Raw genomic sequence first — 17,441 nt, forward strand, 5'->3', positions numbered from 1 at the left:
TGCTTTGCTGTGAGAAGCAGCAGACCTTGAGAATTCCTCTTCTCCAGACTGCAGTAACTATAATTCAGGGCAGTACAACTTATTCATTGTTATATGCAGCAACCCTTTATAATGCGTGGCAGTACAGAAGGTGTCTGCCCCTTTATGGAACACATAAGCAAACACTGTCATGCAGACGTGCTTGATGGACATTTGTAATGTACTGATGCAACTGCCTTCAGGAGTCCATACAGGAAAGTTGATGTACAATAAATGTTCCTCCTAAACAGAAAATGTTGCAACAAAATAATAATGTATGGTATTCCAGAATGGAACTTGGAAGCCTGTGCTTATTGATTGCTAGTGTAAACTGAGCACACAGTAGTGAAAGAAGAGAATAGGTATCAAGTGTACAAATAATTTTCAGTATTTACCAATGTTCACCCACAAATTTGTGAAAGCCTGATAAAATCCAAATTGTGCACCAGTCTGAGGTGCTATCTGGATTAAAGTTGGACTTAGACCCCTGAAAAACGTTAATGTTCCATGTTTTGAATAAATAACTGAGAAAGCATGCGTGATGCCTCTGTACACCTGTAACATAGAAAAAATTAATATTATTTCCAACTAACATGAAACACATGAAATACCTTATTAATAGTGCAAGTTAATGACATGCTATGTAAATTACCAACATGTCTGGAGACAGAAAAATGAAAAATGATAGTTACGTTTTCTCCCATGTTTAAAATGGTGCTAGTAGCTCTCAAAGTGTTATTTAAACACTCCACAGCATCACTACAACAAAAAAGTGGTTCATCCTATTAACCATAAAGAAACTGATGAAAATTAAAAAGTGGCAAATCATAAAACTGACTAAGGCAGTATCAGTATTTAGACTGGCTATGGCAAGGAAATCATTTCTGAAGAAGAGAAATTTGTTAACATCAAGTATAGATTTAAGTGTCAGGAAGTCTTTTCTGAAAGTATTTGTATGGAGTTTAGATATGTATGGAAGTGAAACATGGACAATAAATGGTTTAGACAAGAAGAGAATGGGAGCTTTTGAAATGTGGTGGTACAGGAGAATGCTGAAGAGTAGGTGGGTAGATCACATAACATACAAGATACTGAATAGAATTGGGGAGAAGAGGAATTTGCGGCACAGCTTGACCAGAAGAAGAGATTGGTTGGTAGGATGTGTTTGGAGGCATCAAGGGATCACCAATTTAGTACTGGAGGGAAGCGTGAAGGGTAAAAATCATAGAGAGAGACCAAAAGATGAATACACTAAGCAGATTCAGAAGGAAGTAGGTTGCAGTAGTCACTCAGAGATGAAGCAGCTTGTGCAGGATAGAGTAGCATGGAGAGCTGCATCAAACCAGTCTCTGGACTGAAGACCACAACAACAACATTGGCAGTACTGGCAGGTCCACATTTTATCCAGAAAAGTGCTTAACAACCAACTCAAAATGAGGGGCATTCAGAAACTACTGCCATTTAATTTTTTTCTTTGGTTGTCTTAGCCAGATGATATTGGTGTTGCAGTACTAAAGACCTGTCGGTTTTGTAGTCCTGTGACAAAACTGGTGTTTGGCACCGAGATGCATATAAAATGATGATGTGTCATTGTATTCCTCACTGCTAAACAAATTGTGCCAAATGAAATCCATTGATCCTTGATAAATGTTTATTTGGACAATATAGAAGACAGGAGTAATGTGAGGCAGTGGATACTGCATTTAAAAAGAATGAGTACAACAAGCCACGCCTGGTCAATCTTGTCACCTGATATTCTTCACATTGATCAACATCATGATCAACTCATTCATGATGATCAGCAGATTATTATCAAGGAACTGTGTAAAGCTGAATGTCAGAGGTCACACCACAATCAAGGTTGAATAACGTGTTATGCAACCTTGGTTGTGAAAAAGCGTGTGCAAGATTGGTGCTACAGATGCTTGCACAAGACCAAAATATTATTGAAAGGTAAATTATTGGGATCAGATGGACCAGTCTGAAGTGACAATTTTTTGTATACCAATACTGGAGAGGAGCCAAAATTCAGATAATCTTTCTGGAGCAGTGACATGCAAATCCTCCAAAAAATAAGTAGTTCAAAATACAGCCATCTGAAGTAACATGATGTGCACAGTGTTCTGGGACAGGCAATTGTGGTGGAGCCAAAAGGAACTGTCAATTCAGAACACTACAAGAAGACACTTAGTAGCCTCAAAGTCCAAATATACATAGTCAGCCATGAGAAGACAAACTTCCATTTGCAACATATTATGCCAGGCCCCATAATAGTGTTGCAACCATGGAACTTGTTGCCAAGTTTGGCTGTACTGTCCTACCATATCCACTATACAGACATAATTTAGTGTCATCAAAGCTGTAAGATAGTGGCTAGCCTCAGTAGGTTCAGGTTTTTATGAGTGCGACATATGGGCTCTTGTTCATTGTTGACAGGAATTTGTAGTGAATACAGTGACTATGTCAAAAAATGATAGTATGTAGCTAAAATAGTTGCATTGGTTGGAGCTTTTCCTATCCAACCCAGAAGTATTCACGCTATTTAACAGTCGACATTTGAGTTTTTGCACATACCATTTGTGCTCTGCCTGACACCTGTGCTCACTACCTTAGAGTACACATCCTCTCATTAATCTTGTTTTAATTATCTAAGTTTTTAACTTTTGTTGTTTGTGTGTCCTTCTAAGTTGTAATATTATCTGTATTTCAGAGACTGGTCTACAGATGACCGTAATCAGTTGAAACTGGTTATGATTTTAATAAATATTTAATGTAATGAAGGCCTTTTTTAAAAAGATAAATACAAAAATTTTGTACAGATTGCTGGTTTTTTTAATAATATTTCCAAAATTTATTAACATTCTGACAAAGTTTGGGCCTTTAAATTCCCATTCAATTAGAGTTTCAGAGCTTTTGAATAGCTGGTAGCTTCTTAAAAATTTTCTGTCAGAAAGGTGGAGGTTTTCCAGAACATGCCAATCATTTCAGAAATCAAATCATAAAGTGACTGCAATGTTCAAGAAAAACTGGAGCTTACAGGCAGAAAATGTTTTAAGAAGCTACCAGCTATTGCACAATGGTTACATTGAAACTAACATAGACAAATAAGTTAATGGCATCCTCTGTTGTTATAACACAATTGTGGAAATGCATAATAAGTTACTATACTGGATTGGCGTGGAAAAGAGAAGAAGAAGAAGAAGAAGAAGAAGAAGAAGAAGACAGAAGACAAGATGAAGACTCTCCAATGACATATAATTTTCTTTCTCATGTTGTGTAACACAGGTGGTTTTAAGTCTATGTAGTAAGTTACTCCAGTCCATAAATACCAACTGACCAACATCATTAGAATGAAGGAGCAGTTTTTGGAAAGTGTCATCTTTTCTGTTCACAGACTACAAGCATTTAATACCATGACAGAAAATGCTTGTTACAATATGGTGTTGCGTAAAATAGCAGTTTAGTCAATAACCATGTAACACCACATGTAAGACTGGCTCATATATTAAACTTGTGTTCTGCAACAGTATACTTATCCCCTCACTTGACCCATTTTACGATGAAGGAGTGAGTAACTGCCTGAAATGTGGTGTAAACACAGAAGAGGTATGGGAAGGAAAAGAAAGGAACAAATGTTAGTTTAGTGTACCATTTATTATATATTATTGGCACTATAGATAGAGCATGAGGTCATACTAGAGAAGTATGAGAAAGGAAACTAATTGTGGTCTTCATTAAGGAAACATTCAAGAATTCCCTTTAAATGTAACCATGTAAACCATATAAAAGCTAAAGCCAGAGTGTTAGATAGGGATTTGAAATCCAGTCTGATATGTGGCACACCAAGAGACTGAATTATGCAATTAACAGTACCAGAATTGATGATTAACTGATCCGTTAGACATGTACGCTGTAGAGAACAGCTAATATGTTCACTTCTGTTTTCACTTGGGTATGAAATTTACAATTACTTTGCAATCATGTAGGCATAATTTTGGCTCTTGATTCATTATTTTCGATGCAAATTTATTCCCACAGAACACTTTTAAAAAGATTGCCTTATCATCAGCTCCTGAAAATGAGTTTTATTATTTTTTATCTCAAAAATGTTACATGGATAATATTCTACAGCATAAATTGATCCTGTATAAATGGTACTACACTTAAGGGCCAAAGAAACTGGTAGAGCTGCCTAATATTGTGTAGAGACCTTGGGGGCATCCAGAAGTGCCACAACATGGTGTGGTATGGACTTGACTAATGCATGAAGTAGAGCTGGAGGGAATTGACATCATGAATTCTGTATGAGGGCGTGGAGCTCTCTTCTGAGTAGCACATTGCAAGCATCCCAGATATGCTCAATAATGTTCATGTCTCAGGAGTTTGGTGGCCACCAGAAGTGTTTAAACTCAGAAGAGTGCTCCTGGAGCCACTCTGTAGCAATTCTGAATGTGTGGGACATTGCATTGTCCTGCTGGAATTGCCCAAGTCTGTCAGAATGCACAATGAACATGAATGGATGCAGGTGATCAGACAGGATGCTTATGTATGTGTCACTTGTCAGAAGTGTATCTAGATGCATCACTCCAATGGCACATGCCCCACAGCATTACAGAGCCACCACCAGCTTGAACAGTCCCTTGCTGACATGCAGGACCCATTGAGTCACGAGATTGTCTCAATACATACACACGTTCATCCACTCTGTACAATTTGAAATGAGACTCGTCCGACCAGGCAACATGTTTTCAGTCGTCAGTGGTCCAATGTCAGTGTTGAGGCCCAGGTGAGGTGTAAACCACTGTGTCATAAGGTCATCGAGGGTACACGAGTATTTAGATCATGTAATGTATAATTTGCGATAATTATGGCAAGTGTAACTGAACAGTGTCTTCAAAGTTTGGTACTCTTTCCAAGTAATAAACAGAACATTAAAAACAAACTGGACGTCAGTTACTGACAAATATTGTACCTGGGAACAACTGATCCAACACCCAAAGTTTAGTAACCTTTACTACAGATCAATTTGAATTCTGCGTTACCATATGATGCTTTTAACTCTCAGTGATGTACATTGGCTTGCTCCATTCAGATAACCTACAAATAATAATTTTTAGCTGGCTTCAAAATTTGAATAATGACTATGAAACTTCAGCTTATAATCCGATAGTACTGCTAGACTAACTCCAAAGTTCAGTGTCACATTGCCTGGGACAGCTCAATCAGTCATGAGGTAGAGAGATATGAAGCTCAATGTAAGGACATGACCAGCAGAAGAGTGGATAAGACAGTGACATAAGGGGCAACATCCACAGCCACATGTTGTACAAAAGAAAGCAGATGGGAGGGGATGAGATGGATAAAGAGGGAGAGCTAAAAATACATTATGAAGGATGGAACAAGATCTCGAGTACAAGAAAGGGCCACAAAAGGATAGTGAGATGTATATACAGAGATTAAAAATATGATTAAATTGAAAGAGAAGTATGAATCAGGTGAGATGAGCTAGATTAGACAATGGTACTGAAATGAGAGTAGAAACAAGTTAAATAAGCGGGCTGCCAGAGATTAAGGCTAAGAATTTTATGGGACCTAACAGAGAGGTGCTGGAAGAAGAGTTCTCATCTCCATAGCCCATCCATATATCATTCATTCATTACCTGAATGATAAACTTTTGGGTCTGAAAATTACAACATGTCGATTTAATATTCACACTGGTCTGCTGCTGCTTTAAATACATGATTTTTTCCTATTTGTATTTTATTGTAATTACAAGGAGGATTAAGAGGCATAATATGTGTAAACTTGAAAATTGTATGACATTTTGTAGTGTATTGTTGGTCATATCATTCCACATCTGTGAGGCAAAAGTAAGCCTTCTTATTACAAACTATAATTGTAGCTGCTGCTCTCAGAGAAAATGAAAAACACACAACTAGCAAAGATATTAAAATAAAACACAACGAAAAATTCAAATACACCCTAAGGGCAAAAAATCTGTGCACCATTAATGAATTATCCAAATGGGATGGAAATCAATAGACATGATGTCGGTGTACAGACAAACAAATGATTACAGTTTCAGAAATGTTGAATGATTTATTCAAGAGAAAGAGTTTCACAAATTGAGCAAGTCAATAATGTGTTGGTCCACCTCTGGGCCTAACGTAAGCAGTTACTTGACTTGTAATTGACTCATAGTATTTTTGGATGTTGTCTGAGATACATCAGGCCAGATTTTGTCCAATTGGCACATTACATCATCATAATCCTGACATAATGACAGGGCCCTACCAATAATGATCCAAACTTTCTCAATTTGGGAGAGATCTGGCGACCTTGCTGGCAAAGTTAGCGTTTGGCAACCACAAAGACAAATAGTAGAAACTCTTACTGTGTGCAGGAGGGCATTATCTTGCTAAAATTTAAGCCTAGAATGGCTTGCCTTGACAACCAAAGGAGTCCTGTTATTGAAAGAAATGGCATCCCAGACCATTATTTCTGGCTGTTGAGCCGGGCAGAGCCCTACAACCAGCTGGAGATTTTGATGATTTAACATGTCAGTTGGACAGAATTTGGCATCAAATCCCTCAGGAGAGCATTCAATAACTCTATTGACTAGTGCCAAGTCGAATAACTGTATGCATAAGGGCCAGAGAAGGAACAACACATTATTGACTCGTTCAATTTGTGAATCTTTCTCTTCATAAAATCATCCATTTTTTCTGAAATTATAGACCTTTGTCTCTGCATATACATCACACCTACCAATTTCCATCCAATTTGGATAATACCTTCATGGTGCATCATTTCTTTCATTTTAAAGTGTCATATACAGGATGTTTAAAGGAAAGTATCCTATATTCTTACAGAAGATAGTCTGATAAAAATAGAAAAAGTAGTATTAAGTGAAGTCCAGAAACAAATACTTGTATAGGATATTCTGTCCTTCGATAGCCACCTGTATATCAATTCTACATGAGGTGTTGAATCTGATTACCAATTATCCTTACACATTCTCCTTCACAAAGAACGATGAACTCATGTAGACACTTGACTGTCCTTGGATCTGTTTACACCTGTAGAACAAATGTCCCATGATGTATGCATGTTGTCAATGAGTGTGGAATACACCAGTGGCTTTAAATGTCCCCATAACCAGAGATCTAATGGGTTAAAGTCAGGTGGATGGAGAGACCAAGTTTCTGTACCTACTCAACTGATCTGTCGCTCATTAAATATTTGTGTAAAATATTGCAGTAAAAGGCATAGAAAATGAGTTGTTGCACCATCATGCATAAAGCAGTTAAATTTTTTTTCAGGAAGAATAATGTTCTCCAATTGTCTGATAAATTTTTGAGCAGAACTGGTGAGGAAAAGTATCTGTTAATTATAAAATATATGCTGCTCCACATCTGTCACCAAAAATTCCTGCCAACACACATTGATGCTAAAGTGACTTGATGATTCTGTTCGATCATCCTCAAGGAATTGTATCTGTCCACACACGATTATTGTGGTAATTTATTATTCCACTAAATGTGAATGCTTAAATAGTGCTAGGTGCAAACTGTGGTCTTCAGAGCTCCCTCTTAGAATCTGTTGGCAGAACTGTAATTGGGCATGGTGGTCTGTGGTCTAAGAACTTGCACACACTGTAAGAGCTAGGGATAAAGTAGCTACTTGTGCAGGAATGACCATGTAAGACAGTTATTTATGCCTTCTTCACGTATTTATTTCATTATCATTGCCTACTCTTATTAACACTCACCTCTACAAATCTGGCTTGTGGACTGTGTGAGCTCAACTGCAATCCATTACCCTTGTTGTGAATTGTCCTGCATAATCCACTGGAAAATCCTGGTAAACATATATTCCTCCCACCCCACAGACTAAATTTGACAAGGAGGATATCTTTCCTATATCTGTCAATAAAGTACTTTGGCTAAACCATAATGGGATATAACCTCTGCCATTTCACATATTCAATAATAGAATTTCATTTCAGTCATTATGGTGTTCACACTTCACAATGTCACTAATCTTGTTCTGATGCCAGTACAACTTTAAAATGACATACGCAAAATGGCTGATGCAGGAGACACTTGTAAATACTGTATGAGGGAGCAGCATCACAGTCAGAGGATTAAGTACAGAGGCAAACAAAAGTAATAAGAAATTGAGCAACAGCTGAGCAGCTTACACTTCTTCTTGGGCAATACACTTAACAGCTTGTAGTACTGACTGTTCTCAACCTAAGTAAAAGGTCCCAAATGTCAGAAAATGTTTGTTTCTGTACACATATTTGTTAGACTATTTTTACTTGTTTTGACCATTACTATCTCTTGTGAGAATATGGAACCCTCTATAAAAAAACTTCATGGTAGACAGTATTGGTTTTTACAACACTGTTTAAATAAAGCCCAAATACTGCATTTTCTTTCTATATTCAGACAGTGAATCTGAATTTTTGAAAACAAAACATGTTTGCACAGTAAAACATTAGAAATTAAAGTTCCTGTACAGGAAAACAAAAATTTGGAACATTTGGTTACCTTAGGCTCTCCTTGAGCAACAAGACGCGTCCGAACAACATCAAAAGGAAATGATACTAATGTAGCAAAGCATCCCGATGCTGCACCACAGGAAAAATGCAGTATGGCTCTGTGCTCACTGTATACTGTTGGAAAATATTTCCAACACTGACTTGTCAATGTTTCAAATGATATAAACTGTAACAAACAATTTCATTTAACAGTCTATTTCAGCAAAGAAAATATTTACCCCTTCATATTATTTCAAATGAAGAGCTTTCTGGAAAATATATCACTTTTATTTCTTCTTGTGAAATTGTGTAATATAATATACCTGAGCAACACCATACACAACAGAAAGGCACTGTGCTGGTATATGTCCTTTCCACAGAGCTGAAATGCCTTCTTCTTGGGCAATACACTTAACAGCTTGTAGTACACTCTTGTATTTTGAGCCTGCATACTTCTTGGATATTGGTTCTACTTGGAGCTGCAAATATTATATGTTGTACACTCAATTTGAAACCAAAGTGATTTTTAGTCTAAGTATAAATTCAGTAGCTATCAGAGTAAATCATTTATTGTATCTGTAGCATTATTTGAAACTACAATAGTAACACTGCATGTTCATAATTATAAAAAAACAAAAATTTTTGCAGTGGGGTTTATGACTATAACACCAAGTTTTAAGCATTCGGTTTGCAATCTTTAGTTGTTTCATGTGAGTTTTGTTTCAATGAAAAGACATGAAATTAAAAATTAAAAATACATTCACAGGAGAGCAATACTGAACATCAGAACCTAGACTGCCTTTTACCAAAGTATTACAAAATAGAAGATAGTGCTAAGCTAAATGACATGTTTCATACACCAAGAAACATTAAGAAAGTAATGAGAAAAATGAGCAACATCATATGCAAATGAATTTGTGTATTTCATTTATTGTCATAAAATTACAAACTTAAAGATTAGACAATCACATTCAGGAGATGGGCTCCCTTTAAAGAAATGCATAAAATTACAAGCTTAAAGATTAGACAATCACATTCAGAAGATGGACTCCCTTTAAAGAAATGCATTGCTGCAAAGGTTCCTGAACACTTATATGCAGGTAATTTGTCAAGTCCAGTTAAACACCAATACCTTTATCAGCAATGGCTTGTCTGAGATGAATATTCAAAGATATAGTACCGGTATTCACAGTCTCTCAGAAATCCCCAGAAAAAAACTGCTATAAGCATATCTGATAACTGGGAATACTAAAGAAACTCCATAAAGTGACAGATGCTAAAACTGAAGATTCTACTAACAATAGCCACATTGTTTCATGTGGCTGACTGACATTTCATAATGATGAAAATAGTGGGTTCTGAGTTACGAAGTTCTGATGCAAGACTGTAGGAAAAGTCTTATTTTTGCTAATTGTATCATTACTTTTTACATACATATTACTGTGCTGGGTCTTTCAACACATTCAGTCTGCAGCTGGATTGTGTGGTATCTTTCACTGCAGACTGCCTCATTATGGTGTTGCTATTATTCACTGTTATCCCTCCCCCCCCCCCCCCCTTTCCCCTCAGTTTTGTACATGCGAAAACTCACTCATTCAATTCAGTACAGTATATCATACAAATGAGACACAGAACATAATTAACTAAGCTAAATATACTACATTTGATACCTCTTGTGATCTCAGCTTGATAGGGATCACACATACTTGAATTCTGGCAAATATTTCACAATGGACACAGAACTGTTACAGGAACATTTAATTCTGAAGCAGAACTGCAGTTTCTAAACATCTTATGAGTGCATTTAAATGTATACTGCTGTAATTTAATTTGGTAACAATTATTTAAATACTAATAGGTTAGATTTCATGTTGAGATATTTATTTTAAAGTTTTTAAATGAAAGGTACCTGAAATCTTATTTTCAAGACATCCAATGGCTGGCATAAAAATCTAGTTATTGCTCCACTGCCAGCGCCTGCAATACTGTATTCAACACTATCCAATTTTGATTTTGATGACGGATCAAAGCCAACCATTGCAGGGTAGCATCTGTAAGAGACAGAAAAAAATATTTAAATCTCTACTGGCAAGAAGCAATTTATAATCCCCATTCTTTGAACAAGCCTCTGCCATGTGTTCTTTGATTCACATTATAAATAAAAATAATTCATAAAACATTTTTAGACTTGTAGCTTAACTTGATGAGTTACTCCACGATATGAACCAATATAAAATTTATGGAATCAAAGTGATGGAAGTAAGCCAGTTTGCCATGGAAAAAAAGAGATGTATACAAAATTTTAGAATGTCTGGAGGAGATGCAAAAAATACTTTTCATGCAACAAAATTTTCTCTGGCACACTGTTTCCCCTGCTAGGAGTCCATGAAGGTTTCAATACTACTGATGTTCATAGATAGTGTTCAAACTGTCATTTGATGAATATTTAGAGTTGTTGCTGAGAATATTGTCTATTTACACATATGCACAACTGACTGCTCAAAACAACCAGACGTTTCACAAATAATGACTGTAGCTCCCATCAGACAGGTAACCAGCTATTCTGGAGTGTGTATTGGTGTCTTGTACATTAAACAGTTCACCTTCCTCCACAAAAAGAATACTATAGAAGTGAGGTCATGAGAATGTAATGGCCATAGCACTGGTACCATTCAGTCAATATTTTCTCTGTTATGTTGTATTGGAAGGCATCAGCTAAACTCACTCCTATGGATTTATTTTTGTATGGGCAGATGAAGTATTTGGTGTACAAGATGCCAATGGACACTTAAGAATAACTGGTTGCTCGTTTGACTGAGCTGCAACCATTATTCATGTAACACTTGGTTGTTTTAGCATTTTAAAAAATCATTGGCAAGCAGATGCCAGTTGTACATAATGTAAGTGGGTAACATTTTCAGCACCATCTCTAAAGCAATATTCATCACATGCCACTATGAGCACAATCACTGAACATCAATAGCATCAAAACCCTTGTGGAACTCTAGAGGAGAAATGGTGCACTGGTGATACTTCTGTCACATAGAAAAATCCTCTAAACATTCTAAAATTTTATATCACCTATGTCAACAATGTCTACAATGTAAATTAAGATTTGTTTGCACACATCAATAATTTTTGTATATTTCCAACATTCTAATGATATAGAAATTGACTTTAAGAGTAGTGGCAATGAGCATCTGTCTAGCATATAGTTCTGCCGGCAGTGGGCATGACACCAGTTCTCATGGCAAACAAGTCACATACGACCCCATTGGACTGCTACAGCAAATAAATACCCAGCCCAACGACTGGATCAGCAGTTCATATCCTGTTGCTAAAGCACGAGTATGCAGATTTGCAAATACTGCTGTTACCTTCCTCTCTGGGCCTGGACTTTGATTTTGGAACTCCTTCTGAGTGTCATTCTGATTTTTCTCATTGATAATGATATAGGCTCATGTTGCTTGTGATTACAATATTTACTCTCTACAGTGTTTCCAGCCATTGACTTAATGTTGATCTTTGTTTTCACATGCTACATGGTTCACTGCAGTGATCTTCCTAATATCAGTCAGGCTACAGTTTAAAATCGAAAACAAGGAACTCGAACCCTGCAAGTTATTAGTGCATCGTGAACGCTAAGTTTATTGAACTGCAGCAGCACTAAATGATGCCGCACGTTACTACAGAAAGAACATCCCACTCAAGTACACAGAAAAATGAATGAATGTTCAGCCAACAGATCAACATCACTACATCGGCATTGTCAGTACTTACATTTCTGGCATTTGTAACTTGGAATACATATCTCCAATGATTTCAAATGTTTAACAAAGCTAGAAATATCTCACTCATGTTCAGTTTACCTTGCTAACGGTCACCTTCTACTCTACATCTCCATCTACATACACACTCCACAAGCCACTGTACAGTGCATGGTGGAGGCTCCCTGCATCACCACTAGTCATTTCCTTTACTGTTCCACTCTCAAATAGAATGAGGGAAAAGCAAGTCTCTACACACCTCCATAAAAGCGCTAATCTTTCTAATGTTATCTTCATGGTCCTTAGGTGAAAATTATGTTTGCAGCAGTAAATCTTTTTGCAGTCAACCTCAAATGCAGTATCCCTAAATTTTCTCAATATTACTCCTTAAAAAGTGTGTTGTCTTTCCTCCAGGGATTCCCATTTGAGTTCTCAAACCATACTTGCATGTCGTTCAAATCTACTGGTAATAAATCCAGCAGCTCGCCTCCAAACCACATTGATGTCTTCCTTTAATCTGACATGATGCAGATTCCAAACACGTGAGTAGCACTCAACAATGGGTCACACTAGTGGCCTGTATGCAGTCTCCTTCACAGATGAACCACACTTTCTTAAAATTCTCCCAATAAACCAAAGTCAAACATTCGCCTTCCTTGCTACAATCCTTACATTCTCATTTCATTTTATATTGCTTTGCAACATTATGCATGGATATTTAATCAAAGTGACAGTGTCAAGCAGCACACTACTAATAATGTACTCAAACATCATGGGTTTGTTTTCCCTACTCATCTGCATTAACTCACATTTTTTACCTTTAGAGCTAGCTGCCATTCATCACACCAACCACAAATTTTGTCTAAGTCATCTTATATCATCCTACAGTCACTCAATGACACCACCTTCTCATACACCACAGCATCAACAGACTGCTGCTTATGCTGTCCTCCAGATCATTTATGTATGTAGAAAATAACAGTGGTCCTATCACACTTCCTGGGCCACTTCTGACAATACCCTTATCTCTGAGGAACACTCGCCGTCGAGGATCACGTACTGGGTTCTGTTACTTATAAGTCTTTGAGCCACTTAAATACCTAGGAAACTAATCCTGATGCTTGTACCTTTGTTGGCAGTAGGCAGTGTGGCACCTTGTCAAATTCTTTACAGAAATCCAGGAATATGGAATCACCTGTTGCTGTTCACAGGATATCATGTAAGAAAAGGGCAAGTTGAGTTTTGCAGGAGTGATGCTCTGAAAATGTGCTGATTTGGGGACAGAAGCTCTTCCCTCTCAAGGAAATTTATAACATTCAGACTGAGAATAAGTTCAATGATTCTGCAGCAATACTGATGTTAAAGATATTGGTCAGCAATTATGCAGGTCCATCCTTTTATCCTTCTTATATACAGGAGTCATCCGCACTTTTTCCATTCACATGGGACTTTGCGCTGGGCAATAAATGTGAGCTAAGTAAGGGTTCAGTGCTGTACTATACTCTTCATAAAACCGAACTGGGAATCCATCAGGACCAGGTGACATATGTTTTTATCTCTTTCAGTTGTTTCTCTACTCCAGTGATGCTTATTACTATGTCCTCCATATGGGAATGCATGTGACGGTCAAACAATGGTATGTTTGTATGATTCTTCTGCATGAACACATTCTTAAATGCGGAAATTAAAACTCTGGCTTTACTTTTGCTATCTTTTACTGCCATGCCAAACTGGCCAACAAGTGACTGAATAAAAGCCTTAGATCTACTTTATGATTTTACGTAGGACCAGAATTTTCTCAAGTTTCAGGCAAGATCTTTTGCTAAAGTATGATGGTGGTAGTTGTTGCAGGCTTTGTGCATCAATTTTGTTACAGACACATACATTTCTATTAATTTTCACCTGTTATCATTTGTGTGTTCTCTTTTGAACAGAGAGTGCACTAGTCTCTGCTTCCTCAGTATTTCTCTAATTTCATTATTAATCCACAATGGCTCTTTTCCGTCCTTAATCCATGTTTTGGAACATGCTTCTCCAGAGTAAGATTTAGAATCCATTTAAACTTTACCTTTAATTCCTCTATGTTCATCATACTGGAACTAAATGATGTCAATTCATTGTCCCAGTGGGATGCCAACAACTATCTACCTGCTCTTTCTAGCACAAATGCTCTTCTGGCCTTCTTGACTGACTTATTAACTTCAGTAATCAAAATCACTATGATGAAATCATGGTCATTTATCTGTCTCTAAACTGATGCTGTTGATTAGGTCAAGCCCTTTTGTAGCTACAAGGTCTAAAAGATTTCCATTGCATGTGGGCTGTTGACATAGCTGCTCAAGACATTTTTCCGAAAATGTGTTCAACAGAACTTCGCAAGACTGTCTGTCACATTTACAAGCTGGCTTGCTCATAGAAGCTAGTAACTTGTTGTTTAACATCTTGTGTAATCTGCTGTCTATTGATTTCATGATGAAAATGCATGTAGTGATTGTTAGACTAGGTTTCAACCAATGTCGGAAGAAAGTGAACCAGCTGTAGAAATCCTGATTGGCCAACCAACGGCAGTTTTCTGTGTTCATAGTATAGTACACCTTATGCAGAATCTTTAATTCAGGAAGTCATTGTCCATTTAGCTCCTAACCAGGAAGTTCTGCCAAGCACACTTAGAAAGTCTGATCCTTGTTTAAGTGAGGTTATTCACAGAGTTCAGTTACTTGAAGCTGTGTCAGTGGCACAATATAGTTTCAATGTTAGTTTCTCAGCTGTAAAAAGTGCACCTTACTTTAACTTTGGTGTAGTAAAATTGAAGCCTAAATGATGTCATTTCTTCAAGTCAACTGATGACAGGACAACAAAAAAGTTTGTATTGAAGCTCAAAATAAAAAGTAGAAAACTACCTGGGAGATAATAAGGAATGAGACTGGTGACACCCATTCAAATATTACCCAAGACATTCTTTAAATGTTGAAAATAACATTGTATGAGAAAAAAAGATAGCGGCAGAAGTCTTCAATGAGCATTTTTAAATGTTAAGTAAGTAAGGTGCAAATGGCTCTTTAAATAAAAAGGCCAACACATTACTGGAAGAACATTTTCTTGGTCCATTTTAACAGATACACGCAGTGCATACAGCCACCATAACAGTAAAAGATCAATATGTGTAGACAATAATATTTTCACTGCACTCTAAAACTGTATTGTAATCAATTAAGCAAAATTCTGTTCTATATATGGCACACCTCTGTGACTCAAGTTGTTTCCCCTGCATACTGAAATTTGCAAATGTGATACCATACTGGTTCACAAAAACAGTGATGCTACAGATGTAACAAATTATCATCCTGTCTTCCTTTTGACGGAATTATCTAAAGTCCTTGAAAAATTACCACACGCTGGGATTGTGAAGCAGCTTGACAGATTCAACATTCTTAGTAAAGACCAATTTGGATTTCAAAAAGGTGTTTCTACAACCAAAGCCATATGTTCATTCACAAATGATGTTCAGAAATGCCTATACAAGAAGACATTGTTGGCTGGTATATTCTGTGGCATGTCAAAAGCTTTTGATTGTGCAAGCACATAATATGTCTTCAGGAAGCAGGCAACTCACTATGAAATCAGAGGACAAGTGGTAATTGGTTGTATTACCTACTGTGTAGACAGCAAAAAGTAGTTAAATATAAACAAAAAATCGAGAGAGAGGTAGATTCTGACAGAAAAACAATATGTTATGGAATCTGATAAGGATGTGCCCTTGGTTCCCTACTATTTTTCAAACTAGGGCTGCTCAAAAAATTCTGGAACATTTGTAATTTCCCACCAACAATGTCTTGGAGGAAAATGTGGTTTGCATCCACACACATGCCTGTATTTAATGTGTAACTGCCAGAAGTTTCATTGTTGTATCTCTCTTAGTTATTGTTCAATGTTGTATTGAGTAGAAAGTTGTGACACATAGTTTGTGAATTTTGAGAGGGCAGAGTTAAAGGAGCAATGCATCTGCATTAAATTTTGCGTGAAACTCAAGAAAACCTTTACAGACACACACCAAATGATGCAGAAAGATTACAGTGATGAGTGCTTAAGCCGTATTTGGTGTTATGAATGGCCAGTTGGAAGTTAAAGATGACCTTCATTCAGGGTGACCTTTGCCATCTATCAATGATATTCATTTCAGAAATGTCTATGCAACTGTGTGTGCCAATTGAAGACTGGCTGTCTGAGAGATTGCATTTCAGTTGGTTGGTGTCATGAAATCCATACACAGCATGTTAGGATGCATTGTATTGCTGCCAAGTTCGTCCCACGGCTCATGAGTCAAGATTATTTCATCATGAATTTGTGCCATGGGGACAGACTGTTAACTGACCTGTGAGAAAATGTGAGGAGGAAATGGCCCGAAATGTGCTGAGACAATTCATAGCTCTTGCATCACAATAATGCACCTGCACATTCATCCCTGTTGGTGTGTGACTGCTGCACAAAAAGCGAAATCACTGTGCTGCCTCATCCTCTGTACTCTGCAGACCTGCTTCCTGAGGACTTTTTTTTTTATTTCCAAAGCTGAAAACCCCATTGACAGGATGAAGATTTGCAATGATAGGTGAGATGAAAAAAAATTTGTAGACAGCACTTCACATGATCCAGCAAAGGGCATACCAAGACTGCTTCCAGAAGTGGAAACAGTGTTGGGAGTGGTGTATCAATTGTGGAGGAGAGTATTTCGAAGGTGACCATGCATAATAAGTAAAAGGTAAGCACAGAAAAATTTGAGCACAAAGTTATGGAATTTTTTGAACAGACCTCATACACAAGGTGATATCTAAAAGTTCCCAAAATTTGAATTTTGTGTGCAAATGGTTATGAGTACACAGAACTACCACTGGGCGTATCCCAGTGCATCCTTCTTGAACCAGTATGACAAGTAGCTATGTAATAAGTGGTTTGGTTAGTTGCTGAGAATATCTTCATTGTCATATTACTATGAGTAAGTGGGTTTTGTGTTGGATGACATGAAAAGGCAGCATGTCTGTACGAAGTGTTTCAAAAACTAGAACGCAGACTGATGACAACTGCTACATCCAGCCAGACTCCCATCACACCAGAA

At 37.2% G+C, this 17,441-nt stretch overlaps 1 protein-coding gene across 3 annotated transcripts in view; it reads right to left on the reverse strand.

The window, feature by feature from the left end:
* LOC126474156 (mitochondrial thiamine pyrophosphate carrier-like) overlaps window positions 1-17,441 on the reverse strand; it is a 72,583-nt gene that overhangs the window by 40,219 nt on the left and 14,923 nt on the right. For all 3 annotated transcript variants that reach the window (XM_050101612.1, XM_050101614.1, XM_050101613.1), the window contains exons 2-5: window positions 10,474-10,615; window positions 8,888-9,043; window positions 8,575-8,751; window positions 414-573 (exon numbers count right to left, since the gene is read on the reverse strand). In XM_050101612.1, coding sequence (XP_049957569.1) covers window positions 414-573; window positions 8,575-8,751; window positions 8,888-9,043; window positions 10,474-10,602 — 622 coding nt within the window. In that variant the 5' untranslated portion in view covers window positions 10,603-10,615. The remainder of the gene's footprint in view (window positions 1-413; window positions 574-8,574; window positions 8,752-8,887; window positions 9,044-10,473; window positions 10,616-17,441) is intronic.

Source organism: Schistocerca serialis, chromosome 4, assembly GCF_023864345.2.
Source record: "Schistocerca serialis cubense isolate TAMUIC-IGC-003099 chromosome 4, iqSchSeri2.2, whole genome shotgun sequence".
NCBI classification, from domain to species: Eukaryota; Metazoa; Arthropoda; class Insecta; order Orthoptera; family Acrididae; genus Schistocerca; species Schistocerca serialis.